The sequence below is a fragment of the Heliangelus exortis genome, chromosome 1 (assembly GCF_036169615.1).
Source record: "Heliangelus exortis chromosome 1, bHelExo1.hap1, whole genome shotgun sequence".
Lineage (NCBI taxonomy): Eukaryota > Metazoa > Chordata > Aves > Apodiformes > Trochilidae > Heliangelus > Heliangelus exortis.
In genome coordinates this window covers 167,074,323-167,095,915 of record NC_092422.1, presented here as the reverse complement: position 1 = coordinate 167,095,915, position 21,593 = coordinate 167,074,323, and the positions used below count along the sequence as shown (strand labels likewise).

Sequence of the window (21,593 nt, the reverse complement as noted above, 5' to 3'; positions counted from 1 at the left end):
CTAGGGACACTCATGTTTTTAATAATCTGATTAGAAGAATTTAAGTCTTACTTGTGCTTGAAAACACCATCTTTGCAGTGAGGTGAGAGACCCATCTGATCTCTGGGAAAGGGGAAAGTTCCAAAATTCTGCACAAGCAGGATACCTGCACCCCCTAGGAGCTGGGCAATGGCAGGAGGCTACAGATGGCCCCCACGGGTGGCTGATCAGTGCTAGTGCAGATTTCATCATTTCCTGCAGTCAAGACATTTTGGCTCAGTGCTCCTGGCACTGCTCCCCGGCAGGAAATACCTGCACCCAGCACTGGCCTCTGGTAACTCTTCAGCAGCTTCTTGTGACAGCTCAGTTTCCTGCAGCTGGTATCCTTAGCAACTTCCTCATTTGTTCCCTAGAAAAACACATCCCTCACATCCCATTTCCATTTGGAGTCCAGTGATCCTTGCAGAACAACAGTTTCACAGCTGACGCTTCCCTGATGGTGTCAAAAGAGCAGTGCAAGCACTCCAGACTTGGCTGTCTTCAAACTTGTCTTTTGAAGGCCTCCTCCTGGTTGCTGCCCTTTTGCTGATGAACATGGTGTGAAACTCTGTTCATGGTCTCCGTGGCTGCTCTCCACATTTCCACAAGGTTTTGGCTCTTCTCTGGCATTTTGGATTGCTGTTTTGTTTTCCTTGGCAATAGGTCTGGGGCATGCTCCCCTTGTCCTGCCCAGAGTGGAAGGGCCACCCCAGCACCACTGTTATTCATGGCCCAAGTCCTTGGTGGTGGTTTGAGCAGGGCCTCCAGGTGACACTGCCACAAGACAGGGTGAGGTTCCTGGGGGGCAGCTCCAAACCCACACTGACTCTCATGGGATCTGTATGTCTGCTCTCTGTAGTGACCTGGCCTCCAGCCCTGAGATGTGCCTCCACCAGGGCATTAAATCATTTTAGGAAGCTGGCAGGAAGGAGCAATATTGTCTATTCATGAACTGGTATTTTTTTTAGGAAAAAGTAGGTGCATGGTTGATCATGTTAGTCTCAGCCCAGTAACTCCTGAGCATTTGGGAATACCTGCAGCAGCTCCATTTCATTTTACTACAGTCTGAGCTGCTTGGAGATGATGTAAAGAAGATTTTTAAGGATCACCAAAAGGTTAGTTATATAAGCTACACTTCCATTCCAAGACCAACACTGAATTTCTGCCTAGTCGTTAGTACCCATCCAACATACATCACCAGAATTTAAGTTCTGCTGTTGGAAAACCTTTCCCTCCCTTTTTAATATATGTAAATAATAATAATAATAATAAAAAAAAATAGTGGTCTAGTTTCTGATTTAAATAACATTTTCAAACATGGTTGATGAGGCCACATATTACAAAAATTATCTGACTGTTCTTTTACTGGAATGCATTTCTGTTTGTTTAAACATTACCTAGCTTCAGATGTTCCTTCTGATATTTTCCATTTCAAGTAACTGCAGCAAGGTTATATTTTTGTGCATCTGTGTGGAAAAACAATCAGCCTAAATGATCTGGCCCTGTTGGGAATAAAATCAAGTAGAAGAGGATGTTTTCCCATAGTAAAATAATGAATCATTTTTCCTGGGAATATTGCCTCTCCCATTCTCTGCAGCAGGTATTTGCACTTCAGCTAAAGCTTGGAGGGACAAGAGGTGCCTGAACTGAGTGTGGCAGTGGGCACCTTTGTGACACCAAAGGAGTCCATGTGGGACTGCTGGAGAGTAAGGAGTGCAGGGACATCCAGAGAAGAAAATGTCTGTGGTTAGAATGGAGGCCATAAGGAGACCAGTGAGGCAGAGACTAGGAAAATCAAAGGAAGAAAGTTTCAGCTGTGCCTGAGTAAAGTAAAGGCAGAAGGGCAGGAACTAGACTCAGGCAGGCATGTAGTCAGGAAGGTAATGAGATGAGGGAGGATGGAGGAACTGGGAGAGGCAGTTACTGGGAAGATGGCAAACTGGGACTGGGGTCAGATCAAGAGTGACAGAGCTGGCAAGGAGTGACCTTATGACAGCTGAAAGCATCTGTGCAAGAAGACAGAAGGGAATGCATGTGCAAGCAGGTGGGGTTTGGACTGTCATGCTCAGGAGACTGTAACCAGACAGGGGAGGAAGCTGGTGCTGGGCACATCTGCACTGGAGATGGAATGGCATGTCCACAGTCCTGGGATAGGGCTGGGGGCTTTCTTGTGGCACCTCATCTCCTTCTGGCACTGAAACCTGGGCATACAGAGAATCACTGAGGCTGGAAAAGACCTCCGAGATTACCAAGTTCAGCCTGTGGCCTAGAGCTGCTACATCAGGACACTAAGTGCCACATCCAGCCTTTCCTTAAACACCCCCAGGGATGGGGACTCCACCACTTCCCTGGGCAGTCCATTCCAATGCCTGATCACCCTCTCCATGAGGAATTGCTTTCTGATACCCAATCTAAACCACCCCTGGTGTAGCTTCAGGCCATGCCCTCTTGTCCTGTCACTGGTTGCCTGGGAGAAGAGCTGAACCCTCAACCTCCCTTCTGGTAGTTGAAGACTGATAATGTCCCTCTCCACCTTCTGCTCTGTTTCTCCAGAAAAGAAACCTGGGCATGCAGATGGAACAGGAGATGTGCTGCTCTCCAAACAGGTAGATGAGCTATGCCAAGAGGACCTCAGGGCATAGCCTGGTGCAATCCATCCCCTGCACAAACACTTGGGGGTGAGATGGAGGTACATGAGCTTGGGACAGGACAGACTTGAAAAGGCCATGGGGAAAGTAAGAGGTAAGCTCCAGGGGAACCAGTAGAAAGTAAAGATGCCATCTCCCCCTTGCTGAGGCCTCAGGAGAGGCAGCTTATCTCTCTTTTGGAGCAAAGGCACGAGCTTCAAAAGCACGAGGTTTTAGATATTGTCACACAACACAATTTCTGTTTCTCTTTTTTTATCATTGCGCCATCTCACTCATCACACAGGATGAGCCAGCTCTTGGTAAGAATCAGAGGTGTGTAGAAAAGACACCTTCACACATATTTTAAGTTGAGGAAAACACCTGATTTGCAAAGTGCTGGGCTTAATTGCTCGACTAGCTGAGCAGTGCTCTAGGAAAAGGCCTTCTCTCCTGCTATGAAATTCCCATGTGAAGGCAGCCAAATTATGAGAATTAGTATTTCCAGCCATGCCCCCTATTTCCAAGGGGCTAACTTGATACTTAGGGATCTTGTTTCAAGCATGGTGATTGCTCTAAACCTGATTGCAATTATGCTTCAAATGCATGAAAGCAAATGCTGAAATCCACAATAAGCAAGTGCAGGAAAATAAACTGGGGACTCAGATGTATGGCTGCCTCATAGTGGGGCCTCCTTACACTTTGGGTCCCCCAGTGTTGAGAGGCTTACAGGCCTGCAACACTGTGAAAATGAGTAATCATTTGTGTTTTACAAAGATGACATAAAAAATGAGAACCAGAGAGAGAAATGAGGATATTTGGACTCCAAGCAAATACATAAACACTGTAAACACGTAGAGTGTGATAAAAACCAACTAATAGCTATTCAGTGGGGCTTCCAGCAAAATATACTGTATGATCATGTGATTAAAGCAACTTTAATTAAGGTGTTTCCTCAATTAGATTCAGGGTACTTAACTATGCCTCTTTAATATTCCTTTCTTAAAGTGTTTTGTTGCATACATAACACATCAAGTTACACCTCCAGTGTCTGTGACAAGTGATTCTTAGTACCTGGAAAAGCCAGTTTCATGTGAATTGCTAACAGGTTTCTGGAGAACAAGTAACTGGTAAGCCACACTTGGTTTGTATCCAATTACTAAAATACAAATGAAACAGATACGCCAGTTTTGGAAACGTTACCACCAGCAGTTATTCTCTTCCTAGAGATTCAGCTGCAGGAAAATAGCACAGGATTTTGGCAAGACTCACTCGTTACACACAGATCTACCACACACAGTCTTGTCTTCAGATACATCTGTACTGCAAAAAATGGCCTAATACAGGTTCTTGGCAGAATTTAATCTCCCATTTTCTTTAACATCCAGACTCGCTTTGTTTACTCCTGCAGCATCATAAAATGCAGACCCAGTTGCACACTATTTTTCCTTTTTTTCTCCCTGCCCCTTGAAAAGTGTTCTTAAGTAAGTTAAACATGCATGAAATAGAAGTGTAGTCGTTAAAATAAAATCCTTTAAATTACTCTCCCTAAAAAACCAAGACAAACCTCAACATTGCTTCGGATTATCCATTTATTTATTTCAGTTAAAACAAACATACAATGTTTCATTGAAACTGTGTTGCACTCCCTGCCAACAACTGTAGCTAGAGTGTTGGCCTCTAACCATACAGTGGTATTTACATATGTACAGGGATGTACTGCAGGATACCTGAAGCTGGTGGCCTAACAAATGTGTTAGACCCTAAAAGTTGTAACTTGCTGCATTCAGGAAATTACATCCAAGGTAAATTGTAGAGAAAAAGTATACATGAACCTGAACAATGCTTTTTATGGACCCAAGTGACTTCTGTGTTTATTGCAACATATACATTTGTAATAAATACAATTTTAGTGTTTTCTTACACACCTTAGGTGTAACACATTTTTTCCATTTTTGTAGGCATTACATTCTGTTGTAAAAGACTCTTTCCTTTGACAGTTGTTATACAGATGTACAACATGATGTAACATTAGTAATGAGAATATATACATAGATCCCAGATTCCAAAGCTACATTATATACATTATACTTACAGTATATACACACATACAGTTTATGTACATAGACTATCATAAATATTGAAAAATAGGTTTAGTTTTAATGGATTAATGTTTTATAAATAACATGTTACATTTATGACTGAAATATCATGGAAGACAGTAATGTCTAACTGAGGTGACAAAACAGTGGTTTAATACTGAAGCTGCTCTTCTGGGTGGTTTGCACTGTAGGTAACTTTAAACAGACAAGTTTGAAGAAAAAAAAAAAAGTAATTAAATAAATCAGATGTTGGAAATCAACCCAGCCAAGTGGAACTCAACTGTTGCAGATGGAGAGTCAGTCATCAGATAACAGAACACACTACATAAAATCTGGAAATTGCTACATTCAGAGAATTAAGTGACATGTAGGATATATTATGAGGTGTCATCACAAAATTTTTCCTCCTCTTTGGCTGCTGAGTAACTAACTTCTCATTTAAGTCTCCTTCCTCTTCTATGCTTACTGAGAAAAGGAAGCTATTTCTCACTTTTTTTTTTATAGGCTGGCAAGGGAAACACTTCATCCCTTATGTGCTACAAATTGCTCAAAGGTAGACAACATTTTAATCCTCTTCCACCCTTCTCTTTTGTGAAGAGGAAGAGGAAAAGCTGCCAAAGTACCAAGGAGGCACACGCTTAGCACTTCTGTGGAGATCAGGTAACACAGGATAGTTAACCATGGATGTAGAGTACCTGAGGCAAAGAAGTACCTAAGGAGCGCTGGTCAGTGCTGACTCCAGGATCATTAATTGCCAGTTGAGTACCACTGCACTAAGAATACGAACACCACAAGAGGAATCTAAACTTCTCGTTACAGTTTTTACACTACAGACTTAAGTGACCAGTACTTACAGTCATGCAGAAGTATCAATACAAAATACCTGCAATTTTTTTTTTTTTTTTTCATGGTTTTTAAATGGCTGGGCAGAGACTGACATTATCTGCCAAACAGTGACTGTCGGTTAGATTTGTTCCTGATTAATTATACAAGAGCAAAAAAAGTCTCAGGCACTGTGAAATCAATGGATTACAGGCCCATACTTGTTCCCTCTGACAAAATGACCAAGTAGAATTTGGTTAAATCAGACTTACTTAAAATATCAAGTCAGATGAAGACAGTTGACCACATTGCCATGATTATTTCATTAATAATCTCTATCTAGGCTTTTGTACCCAGTATTGTTGTGTTCGAGAACGTCTCAGAAGCCAAGTATGCTGTTATACAAGTGTTACTTCTCTTCAGCCTGGGATAAGAATGACAGAGTAAACATGCACGAGAAAGGAAACAGCTAATCACAACCATACAGCACCTGGTTCATCAGCTAGCTCGGGCTCATAAGGAATCTGCCTATTTCTGAAGCAAACAAGTATGAGATGACTACCCAGTCTATGAGGTTAAATCTTCAATACTACTATACAGTATAAATTGGAAGAGGAATCCCAGTTGTGTAAGTGAAGAGAGGTTGTACCAAGCATGAAATACTGGTGCAATTATTTTGTGGATCTGACTCAGAAACAGAATAGTCAAGTAATTCAAAATCCAATAATGGATGAGTACTTTGAGAAATACTGTACACTTGTTGAATATTATACAACTAGTAAACTACAACAGGACCTTTTTGTTTTCCTACAGAGTGTTTCAAGATAGACTGGACAGAAAAAAAACCCAACAACATTGCTACAACTGACAATGGACCTTCGTAATAAAAAGAGAACTTCAGGAGGAAGTTTTGTATTAATGGCACAATATGCTCCAGTGCCATTCAGTTTATATCTACAAAAGAAAAAAACCCAAAAAAGCAAAAATCCCCCAAACCCTGTTTTACCCAATTGCACTGTTGAGTACCTCGAGAAGAGAAATGTGGACACCATCTTTATGATTTCTAGACTAGTTATGTTTTTCTCAAACGCATCCATTTTAAAGGGTGGGGTTTTTTTTTTACAGCTTAAAATTTTGGGTTTCCGCACCATTTCTGGGAACTATGGTAACTCTAGTTACCTAAGTAAGCTGACAAACGATTTTCAGAATTATTTCCATTCTACTTTGTACTAATGGGAAACATTTGTAATTACAGAATTTGGACTTGAAATGGTTAATTTTCTTATTTGGTCATTAGTATTTTTTAAAATAAAATTTCTCTTAATTATGCCTCACAGAAAGGCAAATTTGATTTAGGACACCGATTAAATATCTTTTCTGTTATTCTTTCATCCTTTTTAGAAAAATGTTTCTTAAAGTCAAAATAGTGCTTCTGAGGTCCATAGGAATTTTTGGTACAAAAAAATAATAGCATTTCTCTCTCTCATTGGTTATTTAAACACTTTGCTGTAAATTAAAGAGTTATTTCTCCCATCAAATGGTTCCATTAGGCACATTCAAGTAAAATAACAAAATATCCAAGTAACAATGATGAAAGCCAAACATGGCTTGATAAGAGTCTACAGAGAGTTCTGTCCATTCTCTGGAATGGAATAAAGTTGTCACTTCCTTCAGCCAGACACTCATGTGGTTTGATGTTCAAATCCACTTCCATCATGCAGAATTGTTTCTTAAAGACAGAGTTCAGGCATTCTACAATCAGAAGAACCATCAAAGAATCTGCATTTTAAAGGAAGCCGAATAGCTCATTTTCATTCTCAGTAAGTATCTGAGTGAACACTGGCATTTGAAGTGGAGTATTACAGATTAAACCAGAACAGTTAATGGCCATCAGATGCAACATTCTGGGTCCAGTCTAGAATAATCAGTGTCATACTCCCAGTCATCACAAGTATACCACTTATCAAGAAGAATGCAGCCTGAAAAAAGAAAACATAACAGAAGTATTTCAGTTTATGCTACTATACCCATAAGGTCATGCCCATTTATGCACAAATACCAATTTTCATGGGGGTCAAAGAAGAGACAACAGATGGCAACAAACAACAAGGACCTACGTAATCTTCCTCATACTTAGGGTCCTTTTTCACATTAAAAAAGTACATTCATTTTCAGCTTAGCAGACCTCAAGCTCAACTGAACAACAAGCCAGGCTGATTTGATTATTATCTGGTATGTCTAAGTTTTGATTCCAAGTCAGTATGTCTAAGATCAGTAAGAGCACAAAAATCAGTCAGGATGATCCAAATGATCAGTAAAGGTCATCTTTTATGGGGTAAATTAGGTAGGTAAGTCTTGACAGGAAATTTAAAGGACAGAATGACAAGACTTTTTTAGTATAGCTTTTAAGGGTAATCCATAGAAATCTGGATCTTATTAGCAACAGAACAACACAACTATTGTTGAGATTGGGGGTGTGAGAAGTCACTGAAATGAAGTGAGCCTTACGATGGCAATCTCCTCACTTCTGAGTACCTATGCAACCCCTCCATGATAATTAAGAGAACATTAAGTACCAATTTACTAACTACCTTCACCAGGACTTCAAAACTCTTAAAACAGTGAGGAAGGAAAATTAAGTTCTAGCTCTGAATTAGTAAGCAAGTGTGACCATTTCATATTTTTCTATACATACCCCAATCTTCTGCACTGACTTCATTGGTTCCTTTTTCACTAATTTGATATAGAAGGCAGAAGGCAGAATGAAGATCAGCATGGCAGCTGCAGATGCACCTGTATTTAAGAAAACAGAAACAAAACACGTAGATGCATTTTTAGTGAGTTGGAACTGCATTTTCTGAGATTTGCAAGACTACTTGAACTGATGTGAAAAGGCTTACCAATGAATCCAAAGATGTCTCGAATAGTAGGGACAAAGATAACGAGCACATTGGTAAAAGCCAGAAGAGCAAATGTAATGGAACAGTGACGCCACCATCTGAACTCCTTTCCTGCCCACAACAACTGGGTAATGGAACTCCGAATCTTTAGAAGAAAAAGAACCAAAAAAACCTGCTTAGTCTTTATTGTGGAAGTCAGTAACTGTCTCCTGAATTAGACCTTCCTTCTGAAAGGATTTTAACATTTTTTCCCTGAGCTCTTCAGATTTTAATAGAAGTCGAATGGCATGAAAATGTTTTTTTTAAGTGTTTACTTTCTGCACTTAAAATGCAGTTCTGAGTTTCAGGTTTCTCTTTCCAGTGATTTGCATTATCAAAGTGCAGGCATTAATGAAGAGAACACAAGAAAAAACACTTGTCTTTAAGAATAATAAACCCAAGAGATTTTTGTAACATTTAAGGATGCTGCTTGACAACATGTAACTTACTGAAAGGACAGAATTAATGTTCACAATGTACTTACAAAACCACACTGATAAGGTGCAACTGCAATCTTCTCAACCCCCTCAATTTAACCATACTGGGAAAACAATATAACTGAACATACTTGTACATACTACTTTGTAAACTATGCCTATTAATTTATCTAAATTAACAGTATATAGACATATTTTTATCAGGCTTGTTAGAATAGATTTTCTTCTTCAGGAAAAATTCTGAAAATCAGAATCAGTAAATGACTGCAGTCAGACAGGTGATGAAAATAGAAAATGACAGTAAGATTAAAAAAAAAAAAATTACTTACTGGGAAAATAACTACAGGTACAGTAAGGGTTACAGCCATAAGTACAGCCAGACGCACAATCAGAAGAAGAACATCAGCACCCAGGTAAGCAGAATAGGTATGAAGCAGCTCTGGCTCAACATTTTCTGTAAAAGAAAATAGCATTTTTATTAGCTCTAGCTCACACAACCATTTCTGCTCTAAATACTAAGTGAATTTTACAGTTACAGGAATATGAATTGAAATCCTCAACAGCTGCTGTAATTTGCTCAATTTGCACAGAGGTAACTTGAAGACACTAAATCTGTTTTAATCAAGTTTTAGTCCTGTGCCTTGGGCTTTGTTTACTACTGATCTTCTTTTAGGTGTAAACTTATAAAAATATTGAAAAAAAAACAACCCCAACCCCTAACAGTGTTTATCTAGAATCCACAGTAAATGCTTGCTTGTTCTAATTTAACAATAATACTGTGATTGTGCAGAATGCAGTTCACTTATAAAAGAAAGGCAATATTCACCATAAAATGTCAGGTATCCAAACAGAGCAGCCAATAAGTACATGAGGAACATGGCAAAAAAAGACACATAGGACACATTCATCATTCTTTTACGGCTGCGGCTGTAAGACAGAGAAAAAGAAATATTGTTAGCAATGAGAACATATTGATTTATACTACTGCTTGTTTAGTGAAATTGCAGACATATATCCAACATTTACCTTTTCAGTTCTTCATAAATAGGAAGAATTGCAGGATGGCAAACAAAAGAAAATGATAGGATTGGGACAGCATACACAGTCTGAAAAACAAAAGCAGGTTTTCCTTGAGTTATCTCAACAGACATTAGTTTAGTTTTAAATATTTTATCAGTAGGTTTTCAGATTTGTCTTAGGTACTGGTTTAGCTTGTAATAAAGACTTGCTACTAGTTACAATAGTAAGTGGATTAATGTTTTATAAATAAAAACTTACAACTGGAAGTTTGGCAAAATTTACAACAACTATTTCATATTTTTTTAAACCCAGAGGTACCAAGTACTCCCAGCTCTCACTGAAGTCCACGCTGAGCTGAATGTATTTGCATTCAGAATTATGTTCTGCATCTCACAGGCTTCAGCCATTGTAGCCTGATCATGGTACTGGCTACTACATACACTCATTTTCCATATGTGGAGATTCACCACTGTAATTGAGAGCATTCATGAGATTCAATACTTTGTGACTGGGAACTCAAAAGTCTATTCCAAAACTTGGCATAACTTCCCATGCACATTCTTTTACTATTTGCTTCATCTTCTTTTGCACTAAATGCTTTATTAACTTATTTGAATGAAATACAAGGAAACTTGAGAAATGCTGTGTTAAAGAGTGAGAGATGTGTTTATTGCCACTCATCTCAGGTGGGCACCTCAGACTCCTTTGATTTCTGTGCATCTGCAGTGTGGAAACACCCAGTCTACAGGAGGTAAAACTATGGCAAACTACCAGAACAGGAAGTTGAAGCACATCGCAACTTTGCAACTGGACAATTACTTAGAAGAAAAATAACCTACTTTATCTGCTATGCATTTAGTCTCTTAGTTATTACCAACAGATTCTGATTTCTAATTAGTTACCTGTGAATTGAAGATGAAGTATTTTGGCTTGCACATATCACTTGTTATGTTTTCATCTAACACAGGTGCCAGCGTGGCATTTATTGTTATATTCACAATGTCAATGTCCATAGGACAAGGAATCTGAAACATCTTCCAAATTACCTAGAAATAAAGCCATGTATTTATTATTATTATGACTAATGCAATAAGTGAAACTTTTCAGAAACTGTGTTTAATTTCACTTTGAAATGTAGTTTTACAAGCACTGGAAGGCTACAAGATTATACTTACAACAATCAGAAAGAAGACCATGCAAAGTAAGGAAAAGCCACTGGTATAGCCCAAATATCCTGTGGTTATGAAAGAAAGAAAAAAATCTAAGATATAATAAACAGAAACACAATTCATGTCGTAACATTTTGACAAAATGTATTCTGTCAGTGATCTCTTTAGACTGCCATTTTCTTATTGTTACACAGAACAAGTTAATTATTCATTGACTTTCTGCTCATCTCAACCAAGATTTTAAAGTTCTCAAGACATATTAGGGTCTATACATACAGTGAGTCTGTAGCATTAAACTTCATAAAAAAACCCCAAACCCAACAAAAACAGAGCACACCAAAAACCCCACACCAACAACTATGTGAATTGTTTATTATTACTAAGAATTATTAGAGTATTAATCCTAATGCACCCTTCTGTTTTCACTGATTCACTTTGTAGGAAGTAGTAATTTGAGTAAGTAATCCACATCAAGACTCTGTCAGTAAGGTTTTGCTACAGGATTCTCTAAACACAAAGCACGTTAACTGAATTCTTCACATGTATCACTGAATTTTAGCCATTTCAGTTAAAAATATTTATCCATTTATCCATTTCAGTGTGGATATTGCAGAGACAATTTAACAGCCTAGGGCTGGCATCCCTATTCTTTTGAGACTGTTATAAAATAGCGAATAACATTACTACCCAGTAACAATCTTATACTATTTCATTACTGACCAAAAAAGGTCAAACCTTGTCATAAGAACACAAACAGAATATTACTGTTGAGTCTTGTTCTAAAGCTATCCTACCATTTGTCCTTTTGCTTTCCAAAAACACATTTGTTACTTAAGATCACGTAAGATACTTGTGATTTATTTATCTGTTTTTAAATTTATTTTTAAGTAGGCTGACTGCAACTACCTGAACGCCCATTAGTCTCAAGAAACACGTTTGGACACAGCTGTTAATTCACATAGTACTTCAGGACTCAAGCATCATATCAACCCATTTCCCCACAGTATTTTCAATACATTTTTATTTTGATTGTACTCTACTGCTTACCTAAATTTTTCAGTAAGGACAGGGGAAGAATAAGGATGACAGACACCATCAGCACCAAATAGTCACCATTAAGATACCATTCTCTGCAGAAAAAAAAGCAGTATTTGTAAGTAACCGAAGTATTAAAAAATTGTAACATTTGCAGTTTAGTCTTCATTCTTATCTTCTCCTACAGCACATTGCTTCTTAAAAAAAATGTAATACCTGATATCATTAAGGATTAGCATTCTGCTTACTATATACTTTCCTCCACCAAAGCCCTACACTACACCACCTTCTTATCTCACCCAAAACCTGCATTGTGCCTTTCCTTTAGTGTCCTTTTCTAAAATTAATATGCATGTGAAAGTCAGAAGACACAAAACAGAAGACTGGTCAGAAAAAAAAAAAGGCAACTGCGATCAATCTTGAAAAAATAGTTATTTGCTTAAATGTTCACTCCCAACCCTACATATATATAAGAATATTTCAAGGCCCCAGCAGGGCAGTGATCCACTTTTAATGGAAATAAAATTCTGCTGGCTGCCTTGTGGGAATTCAAGAAAAACAAGTGAGGGCTGGAGTTATGGCAGAATCTTAAGTCTACTGGCTCAGAAAACTCCAGCAAGCACTGGGAGTCTCTTGGAGGCACGTTTAGTTTCTTTCAGCAGGGAAACAACAGTAAGAACCTCAAAAGTTTTTTCTCTTCAAATAATGTTTTGTATCTTATTCCATGAGAAGGAGCAGGTATTTGCTGACAGAAAATTTTAGAAGATTAACACCTTCCTTTGAAACATAGAGAAACAAAGTTAGTTCCATGAAATAACATTATATTTACACAAATCTATCAGGAAGACTGATCTTGAGTATTTAATTGTGGCAAGGTAACTGCTTTTTTCATCTGTTCTACAAAATCATGCTATATGCTTTAAGTAATTCAAGTGATACTAAGCATTTATTTCCAGTTATTAGTACTTTATATCCTCTTACGGGATCAGCAAACAATATTTATTTAAAAATGGACTGTACTCCATCTAGGTAAACAAAAATAAGTGACCTAATTGGAATTTTGTGCATTCAAACTCAGCTGCCGAAATACAATCTTATATATGGCAGCAGGAATATGGAATAACTTAACAGACTTGCTCTGGATTTATGTAGTAAATGAAGAAAAAGAACCCAGAAATTGGTTCTTTCTTTCTCACGTTTTATCTGGGATAGTTAAACGTAAAACATTTATTTTAGAAACTTCAGATGTGTAGGACAGCAATGGCATATACCCTTTTTTTTTTTTTTTTTTTTTCTTTTTTTAACATTTTTTTAAATGTAGTAGTCTTGTGGCAAATCTAAAAGAAATCACACGACAAATTTCTTTCATTTGACACAGGCATAAGAACATTTACTGCTACTGTGCATGCCCCACATGGAGGATATCAGGACTTTCAGACCAAGGACTTGAGGTCTGTGCTGGAGATTCAATGATGAGATGGCACAGCTTTAAAATATAGCTGAGTATTTAAAAATATGCTGTAAAAATTTTTAATAATGGAGCTAGCATTTGTAGCATTGTCTCAGAATTCCACAATACGTTCTACAGTAAGCATTATTTTGGGACATTTAAACAGGTAAGTGCTTACATTTTAGGCACCAGGCTGCCAGAGTGGAATCCATGCCAATGGTAGCCACCCAGACTTCCCTAAGCAATGCATGAAGACAGTGAGTTAAATGGGGTTCACAATTGCCAGAGCACTGAGAAAAGATTTACTTTAGATCAGTGTACAGCTACCTACAGTGGCTATCTAACAGAAAGAAAACATTTAAGATACAAGTATCAATGTCTTAATTCTGTCTGCCAGATACTGCAGAGCAGCAGCTGTATCCAGTAAGATTTACAGCCTTTACCTTTCCCTTGTGAACTGCAACCTATTTTGGATTTTTATCAATGGGACAGTTAAAAATATTTGCCTCCAAGCCCCCTTTTTAAGTACTGGGCTACTACAAAGACTTTCTTAATAATTAGAAAATAAGGACGTTAATTCATCCAAAGGAGGGAAATGAACCCTCCTGGGAAAGAGTTTGTAAACATCAAACTATTAAATAAATAGGTTGGGTGCATTCTTTGAGTACATAAAAAAACAAGATTAAGAGAAAAAAAAAAAAAAAAAAAAAAAATGGCTACTAGCATTGTCACAACAAAATCTCTCAGCAAGTTGTACCAACATCACCAAACAGCTTGAACCCCTTGGGGAACATAGGCAGAAAAATGCCTACCTTCTGAACTCAGGCTTTAGGTGTAACTTGAAGTCTTGAGCTGCTCAACCCTCTCAAGACTGGGACACTTCAGGACAAGGCACAGAAGTACAACTCTGAAGAGTGAGATTTATAGCACTTAACTCTATCCATCTGAAGTCAGGCATCCTGTTTTAGATAGCTGTTTTCACATACCCTCTATGAAGAGCGATATGATAAATTGCTCTTTGGAGATGCCCAGAAGAGGTGTCTAAGCCAGGTGCACTGAACTGATCCTACAGAGAATCACTTTTCTCCACTGATTATTCAAAGACCAGAGTAATGATAAGCTCAAAGTGCACTCAAAACTGCACTCAAGGTGTCTACTGTTAAAGGCAAGCAGGAAAGCCACTATGGAGTCAGGGTGTCTCCAGGGTTAAATGGCAATCCCTCTACCACTTTTGCCTTGGGCATATAAACCGTTTTAAGTCAATGTTTAGTCCTAATGTAATTTTGAGAACTGCTCCTCAAGACACTCATCACATAACTGCCCCTTAAGTCTTATATTTAAAATCAGTTCCCACAATATTAACACTAGAAAACCAAAATAATCACTCCAAGCCAGCTGGAATGCAGTAAGAAAAAAAGAAAACCCCAACCATAACCACCTTTACCTTCCCTTTTTGCGAGTATGTACTGGCTGGTACAGATGTTAACACTTACCTGATGTTCTTTAGTGAACAGCTTTCTGTAATATGTTTCAGTATCTGTATTATTCTACCCTTTTCCCAGGACAGGCTCGATCTAAATGAAGTGGAGGACTCAGGGGGAGGGCAAACTTACTGTATCTCTGTCTTAAGAAGCTACCCTATGGTATACCGAACGTGGTCTTCATGTAAAAATATATCAGTCTCCATATTTGTTTCTCCTATTAGTTTCTCTGATGAGGAGTTCTAACACCTACCCTGTGGTCTCTTCGATGTTCATAAATGTCTTGATGACCAATGGTAACTCATATTTCACTATGAAGAGGTAGCTTGACATAGCTGTAGGTGAATAACATCATAGATCATTACAAATATAGAATATGCCACAAGATGCAAGAATCACATAACATGTTTCATAACTTCACTTGAACACAAGCAGTTAATGAACACATGTTGTGTGAAAAAAAAAGTGTCCAAGAATTAGTAGGGAACAATAACTATTGACAAAATAGATATTTTAAGAATTTGTCCTCACCTCCAATGTTCTGCATTGTAATTGATCCAGAAGCAGCAAGTTTTCCAGCCATGCCAAATGCCTTCATTCCCAACTGTTCATACAATAAAGATCCTGAAAGAAAACCAAGTATTTTCATTGGATGGGTGTCTTTCACACAGATACTGTATGAAACAAGTATCATGTTTGTAAATTAATAATTTGCCATACCTCCTTCATTGGCAGTCTTCAAAAGCAGATGCACTGAATACAAAGAAAATATTGAAACAAACAGAAGGAGTATCCTGAGGGAGAAAAAACATGTCATTTTTTAATATCCATAAAAGCCTTATTGTAACCTTATTAAATGAAGACAAGTCAAACAAAAATTAATCATATTAAAATATTATCTGAGAAAAAAAAATGTAGATTCTAAGGTCAGTTAAAAGCATTCCGAAAACCCAATTAATGCCTGTTTTGTAAAGGATTTGATACTAAAGTACATTTTCACTGGCATACAGGGACATTCTAGCATAGGATTAAACAAGGCTTAAATACTGTGCAAGGTGGCAAAAGCACCACCATATGTGAGGCCATTATACTTGGCTACATTAGATATAAATAACAAAGTATCAATGGGAATGGTTTTGTGTTCTTGTAAGAAACTGTGTTTCTCCTGTCTTCCTATCCTTGTTCAATGTTGGGCCATTAATCTATTGAACTTGGGAGTTGTGAGTAACTAGCTAGTCAAGATAATCTCTTGGTGTTAAACAAAGCAGCTTTTCAGCTTCAACCTGTGTTATGTTTTTTAATGTTACGATGAAATTCCAAAAGCCCTAACTGAAAATTTAGACATACTGAGAGTTGTCTCTTCAAGTGGAGATATGTATTTACTGTCATTAAAAAAAGAAAATAAACAGAATACTTTCTTTGCTCAAAAGTTACTCTTCATGTGCGCTTTATATGGGAATCACGGGTGGCTTGTTTATCTTTCCCAAAGATATATTATACATAATACCTATTATTTACAGAAGCACATTTGCAACATGTAAAGTTCAGTTCTCTCAACAAATGTTTCCCAAAAGAATGCACTTCCTGGAATGATACACTAGGGGGGACTTCTCTGCTGCTGAGTAACATAGTGAAAAATTACAGTACATTAAAAAGGCCCCCAGCAACACCCTTGCCTGGCCTTGCTTCTATCAATACAAGCATTCTGCTTTATAGGAAAGCTAAGAATCAGCACATCTGCTCAAAACCAGCAACTTCCTTCTAGAGTTCCCTGAGTACTCTTTACTCTTTTCTGTCACTTTTACTGTTCCTGAAATTAGTAAACACAGCACAAATAACTGGGAACAAGAAAAGCTTCAGAGATGTGTACAAGGAAACCAGAAAGCATGTGTATCAATTGTCCTGTATCAATTCAATACATACATGTACACAAATAAAACTCTGTATTTCTGACAGGTACAGATTAGCCAGGATTTAATTCAGGTATCAACTAAAAACAGCACAGCAAGATGTGGGTTATAGTTCATTGAAACAGCACAGATCCTGGAGCCCCTAGTCCTAACCTTGCGGGGCTGCCTACGGTGTTGACAACATCAGTCAGCAAACATCTTGAAGCTCACTCAGCTTCTGGCTTCCAGAGAGCATCTTTCATTTATTTAGTGCTGACACAAGTGACAAGTCACAGCACTGACTCAAGTGTGTTCACACAGTCTTAGAAGAATTTACTGCCTTAATCAACTGCATCTGGATCTGAATCTGTAACCCAGTTATTGAAGAGTGGCTGTAATACCTCAGTGTCTTAATAAATCCTCAGCATCATCAGTGATTGATTGCTCTCCTGGCTTGGAACTGTGCAAACTACACTGAGCTTTGGAAGGTAACAAGCTAGTTTGTCTTTGAAGCAGTACTAATGCAACTAGATCTGTTTGTTGTATCTGGAAATAAAAGGTAACTAAATTACCTGAGCACCTGACTGGTAAATTCACAGTTCTGAACAGTTGTCTTCACAAAAAAAGAACTCCTATTATATGCAAATCTGTTCAAACACCTAACCTTAAATTATTTTTTCCTCTCCTCAGAGGATGCTATAATGTGCTGATTATCTTATTTGCTGTAGAACATCTTTAGAGCATGAAACTGATGTGTAGAGAGATGAAGTATCTCTCCTGACTTCATGCTTCTAGGTTGTTAAGTATTTTTAGCATCATCTAAGTAAGTGAAGGTCTTTGCAAAAAACAAAAACAAATCACCATATATTTAAAATAAAATCATCTAGATCAAAACTTTACACACTAGTAGCTTCTCAGGAAACCTGAGCATCACCCTGATACACTGCACAATCCCTGAAGTAAGTCTCATCCACAGCATTCTGGAAAATTGGCAACAGAGTAAGGCAAATTTCAAACTAAATATTACTCTTAACCATTTAGCAGATCTATTCATTTCCAGGATAAAAATATGAACTTCCTTTAAACGTATCCATGGATTCACATTTGCACTCAGTCACTACGTTTGTTGTATGAACTGAGCTGCCTCTAGTATATGAAGAATTTACTCTCCCAAAACATACAAAAGCACTGCCCACAACTGTTTCCTCATGCCACTTCCTACTACACTCCTATAGTCTTGTTTTATCCCTGAAAGCTTTTACCAATAAAGATATTCTCATTATCCCACATTCCACCCTTGCAGGGAGACAGAAATTTTTACAGGTGTAGCTGAACAGGTTCCCTGAATCCAGTACCAGCACAGCAATGGAAGTTGTTTTGCTGGTACAAGAACCTCATACCTCTACGGGCACAAATACGTCAGCTTGAGGAACAGGAGATGATGCCCCTGATTGGTAGGACTGAAATTTTTAAGAGCAGACATGGCCGGACTCACAAGAGACAAATAAAACAAACCACTTCTGCCTACATTTGTTTTGGAACTCTTTACAGACTGATCCTGTACTTTTCTGTGCAATTATGACTTCCACTAACTGAAAAGCTTTTATTGTCATTAATTTCAATCAATAAACTCTGAAAAAAAAAAGACAATATAGTCTTTTAAGTAGCAGCTCTCTTTTCCACTCAGATAATAGAATTTTCAAGGGAAGTTTAATAGTTATTCCTGGAGAAAACGCATCTAAATAAAAGGAAAAGTCTCTGTAAAATGTTCTGTGGGTCTCAGAACTTGCAATGAATCTTTCTGAATGTATCACAAACAAGCCATGACTCCTAAAACGCAACTCTGCACCTATGGCAATGACTGGGTACTTTGTAAAGGTCATATTCTTACATTGAATAGTTTTCCATTATTCATTACACAGCAGAAAGATTTTTTTTTGTTGTTTTACAAACCAAAAGATACTTACACAAAAAGAGCAATTCCAGTGTTAGCCATGGCAAAAGAAAGACCAAGGATGCCACTACCCACAATAGCATTGCTCAGATTAAATACTGACATTCCAAAGGAAGTAGTACCCGGATGCTGAGAAAGGGGAGATAGGTAATAATTAATAAAAAATTATTACTCATTTCAGAATTCAAGCAAACATGAATTTGGCAATTTTTTTTTCTTTTGTTATTTTTTTTTTTGTAGCATCATTGCTCTGTACTTACATACTGAGTTTCATATTTCTTCTTTCCAACATTGGAGTCGAGCAAGAAATTTTGGTTTTCTGGATCGATATCCGCATAGTGGCTGTAAAGAACATTGCATCATTAGCGACTACCACGGGCAACTTGCATAATCCCCTTCCCGTTTACTATTTCCAGTCCACTTCGTAGGGACACCAGAAAAACAACAAAACGATGCCAAGGGAAGCCCGACCCCTCACCGCCCCCCGCGACCACCTGTCATTCCGCCCAGCGCACGGAGCACCGCGCGGGTTTACATCCGCGGTCATTCCGCGTTTCGGGACCACACGGCAGCATCCGACACCTCCAGACCCGAGGCGGCCGGGGAGCTGAGTCGTGCCGGTGCCCCCCGGCCCGGGTCGGCGGAGCCCCCTCACCTCTTCATGGCGGTCGGCTTGGTGGGGTAGGGGTAGCTGTAGTCGTTGCTGTTGGAGCTGTAGCTGCTGCTGTCCTCATCGGGGGAGATGTTGAACTTGCCCATCTCGGCGCTGCTCATGGCGGCGGCGGGCCGGTAGGTTCGGAGCCGAGGGGTTCGGGGCCTGGGGGGGGTTCGGCTCTTTTGTCCTTGGCGGCGGGACTCGCCGCGCCTGCGGAGGTGGGAGGCGACGTCAGTGCCGCAGCGGGCGCCGCGGCCCGTCACGTGGCCAGCGCGCGCCCGCGTCTCGGCAGCCCCCGCCCGCCGAATGGAAAAGTACCAGGCGCGGGGGGCGCGCGCAGACAACGGTGAGCCCCGCGCGGAAGGGAGGGGGGGGGCGAGGTAGGGGGGGGGGGGGGAAGAGGGGACGGGGAGCTCCCCCCCACCCCCACCTCCTCCTGCTGCCGCCGCCACCCCGGCGACAAGGACCCGCTGCGGCACCGGGGACCGGGCCGAGGGATCGGCACTGCCACGCCGCACTCCCCCCACCCCACCCCCCCGCGCTTCCCCTCGATAGCGGAGACTGATGCAACACCGATGGGCGGTTGTCACATTGGCTGTCGGAACCTCCCATCCCGCGGCCGCCTCTGTGTTTACCTCCCACCCCGCCGGGAACGCAACCGGGCATCCCGGAGTTTTCAATGGAGAAACGCGAATCGGTGACTGGGACTGCACCGCACCGCAGTCGCTTGGGGTTTTTCCACTTTTCCGGGATGCAGCAAAGAGGACGCGCCTCCGGGAAGAGCCCGGAAGGGTCTGGGGCGGCTAAGCCGGGGACTGTCGGCAAACAAAGGCACGACGGACCCACCGCGCTGCGTCCGAAAGCTCGCCCCGTTCCTCCTGGGGGCTGTGTAATACCCGGCACCGCGCCGTACCTTCTCCGCAAAAGCCCGAAGGCGAGGTTTCCTCCCGGAGGCTTGGAACGAGGAGATGCTCCTCTGCTGCTGCTGCTTCTTGCGAGGGGAAAAAAACCCTTAACTCTAAAACGTCAGCGAAAACAAAACCCTAAATAAATAAAGGCAGGGAAAAAAAAAGAAAATCACTTTATAAAGCCAGCGGTGTAAAAGGGAAGGAAGAATATCGCGTCTGCGTTGCTCTGGCGGCGGCGTCGCTCTCGGTCTGACGGCCCCCTCGGGGCGCCGCCGCTCTTCAGGCAGGAATGTGGGCGCGTCATCGCAGAGGGGCGCGGCGCCCGCCCGCCGCCGCGCCGCCCCCCGCCGCCCGCCCGCCCTGCCCTGCTCTGCCCTGCCCGACTGACCCCCTACCTCCCCCCTGGGCGGGGGTACGAGGGGGAAACGAACGGTTTGGCGCACCGGGCCCAAGTGTGGAAGGCGGTCACGGGCGTGTGCCCGGTGTGGGGTCGGGAGCGGGGCCGCCGGTAGATGACAGCGGTCGCGGCGCCGAGCAGCTCTCCCGTGTTTACGCTGGGGGAAACTGCGCTTCGCAGCGGAGACACGGTGATGATGCTGCGGCGCTTGTCAACAGAGCCGCGTCTGAAAAGTGCTTCCACCTGCCCCGTGCGGCATCTGCAGCCTGACTGCAGCAGCGCAAACGACCTGACCGAGGGGCCTTCCTCCCCATTCCCACCCTGTGGAGCGGGACGCCCCCCTCCAGCTCCGGCGTGTCTGGATAGCTTGGGTAGCCCCTGGGTAGCAGGGGCTGAGGTGCCGTTGACCCATAGCTACCCGCTGCAGTCATTTGCTATTTTTAATACCCGAGCATGCAGTGATGTACAAGCAAGCACTGATACCGGTGGCAGCCGAAAAGCTCCCTGAGTGCTTCCTGCGGGACATCATTGGGAATGACAGCATCACCCTCGTGATGCTATGCCGCATTGACCAGAGACCCCCATTTCGGGGAAGTGTGTGAAGGCATGAACGCCCCGCTTCCTTCTTTTCAGGCAATCACTCCAGAAATGTTTGAGGGCTTTGCTTCCCTCCCGTGAAGTGGGCAGCAGGAC

General features: G+C 40.7%; 1 protein-coding gene and 1 long non-coding RNA gene across 3 annotated transcripts; one reads left to right on the top strand and one right to left on the bottom strand.

Moving 5' to 3' along the window:
* Positions 1-4,216: 4,216 nt before the first annotated feature.
* On the bottom strand, positions 4,217-20,787 carry SLC38A2 (solute carrier family 38 member 2). Of its 2 annotated transcripts, none has more exons than XM_071733526.1 (16): positions 20,509-20,787; positions 19,596-19,805; positions 19,201-19,282; positions 18,954-19,069; positions 15,818-15,891; positions 15,629-15,721; positions 15,351-15,432; positions 12,179-12,261; positions 11,138-11,196; positions 10,865-11,008; positions 9,969-10,048; positions 9,769-9,869; positions 9,272-9,396; positions 8,467-8,611; positions 8,262-8,359; positions 4,217-7,545 (listed from the first exon to the last, which is right to left on the bottom strand). In XM_071733526.1, exons 2-16 carry the CDS (start codon positions 19,712-19,714, stop codon positions 7,447-7,449), a joined length of 1,500 nt encoding a protein of 499 aa, XP_071589627.1. In that variant the 5' UTR covers positions 19,715-19,805; positions 20,509-20,787; the 3' UTR covers positions 4,217-7,446. The 2 variants fall into 2 exon arrangements, with proteins under 2 accessions (XP_071589627.1, XP_071589628.1); XM_071733527.1 differs by having other exon boundaries at positions 19,596-19,757; positions 20,509-20,777.
* On the top strand, positions 19,847-20,349 carry LOC139791384 (uncharacterized). Its single transcript, XR_011723906.1, has 2 exons — positions 19,847-19,941; positions 20,151-20,349. It is a non-coding gene; the product is annotated as an uncharacterized lncRNA (long non-coding RNA).
* Positions 20,788-21,593: the final 806 nt, after the last annotated feature.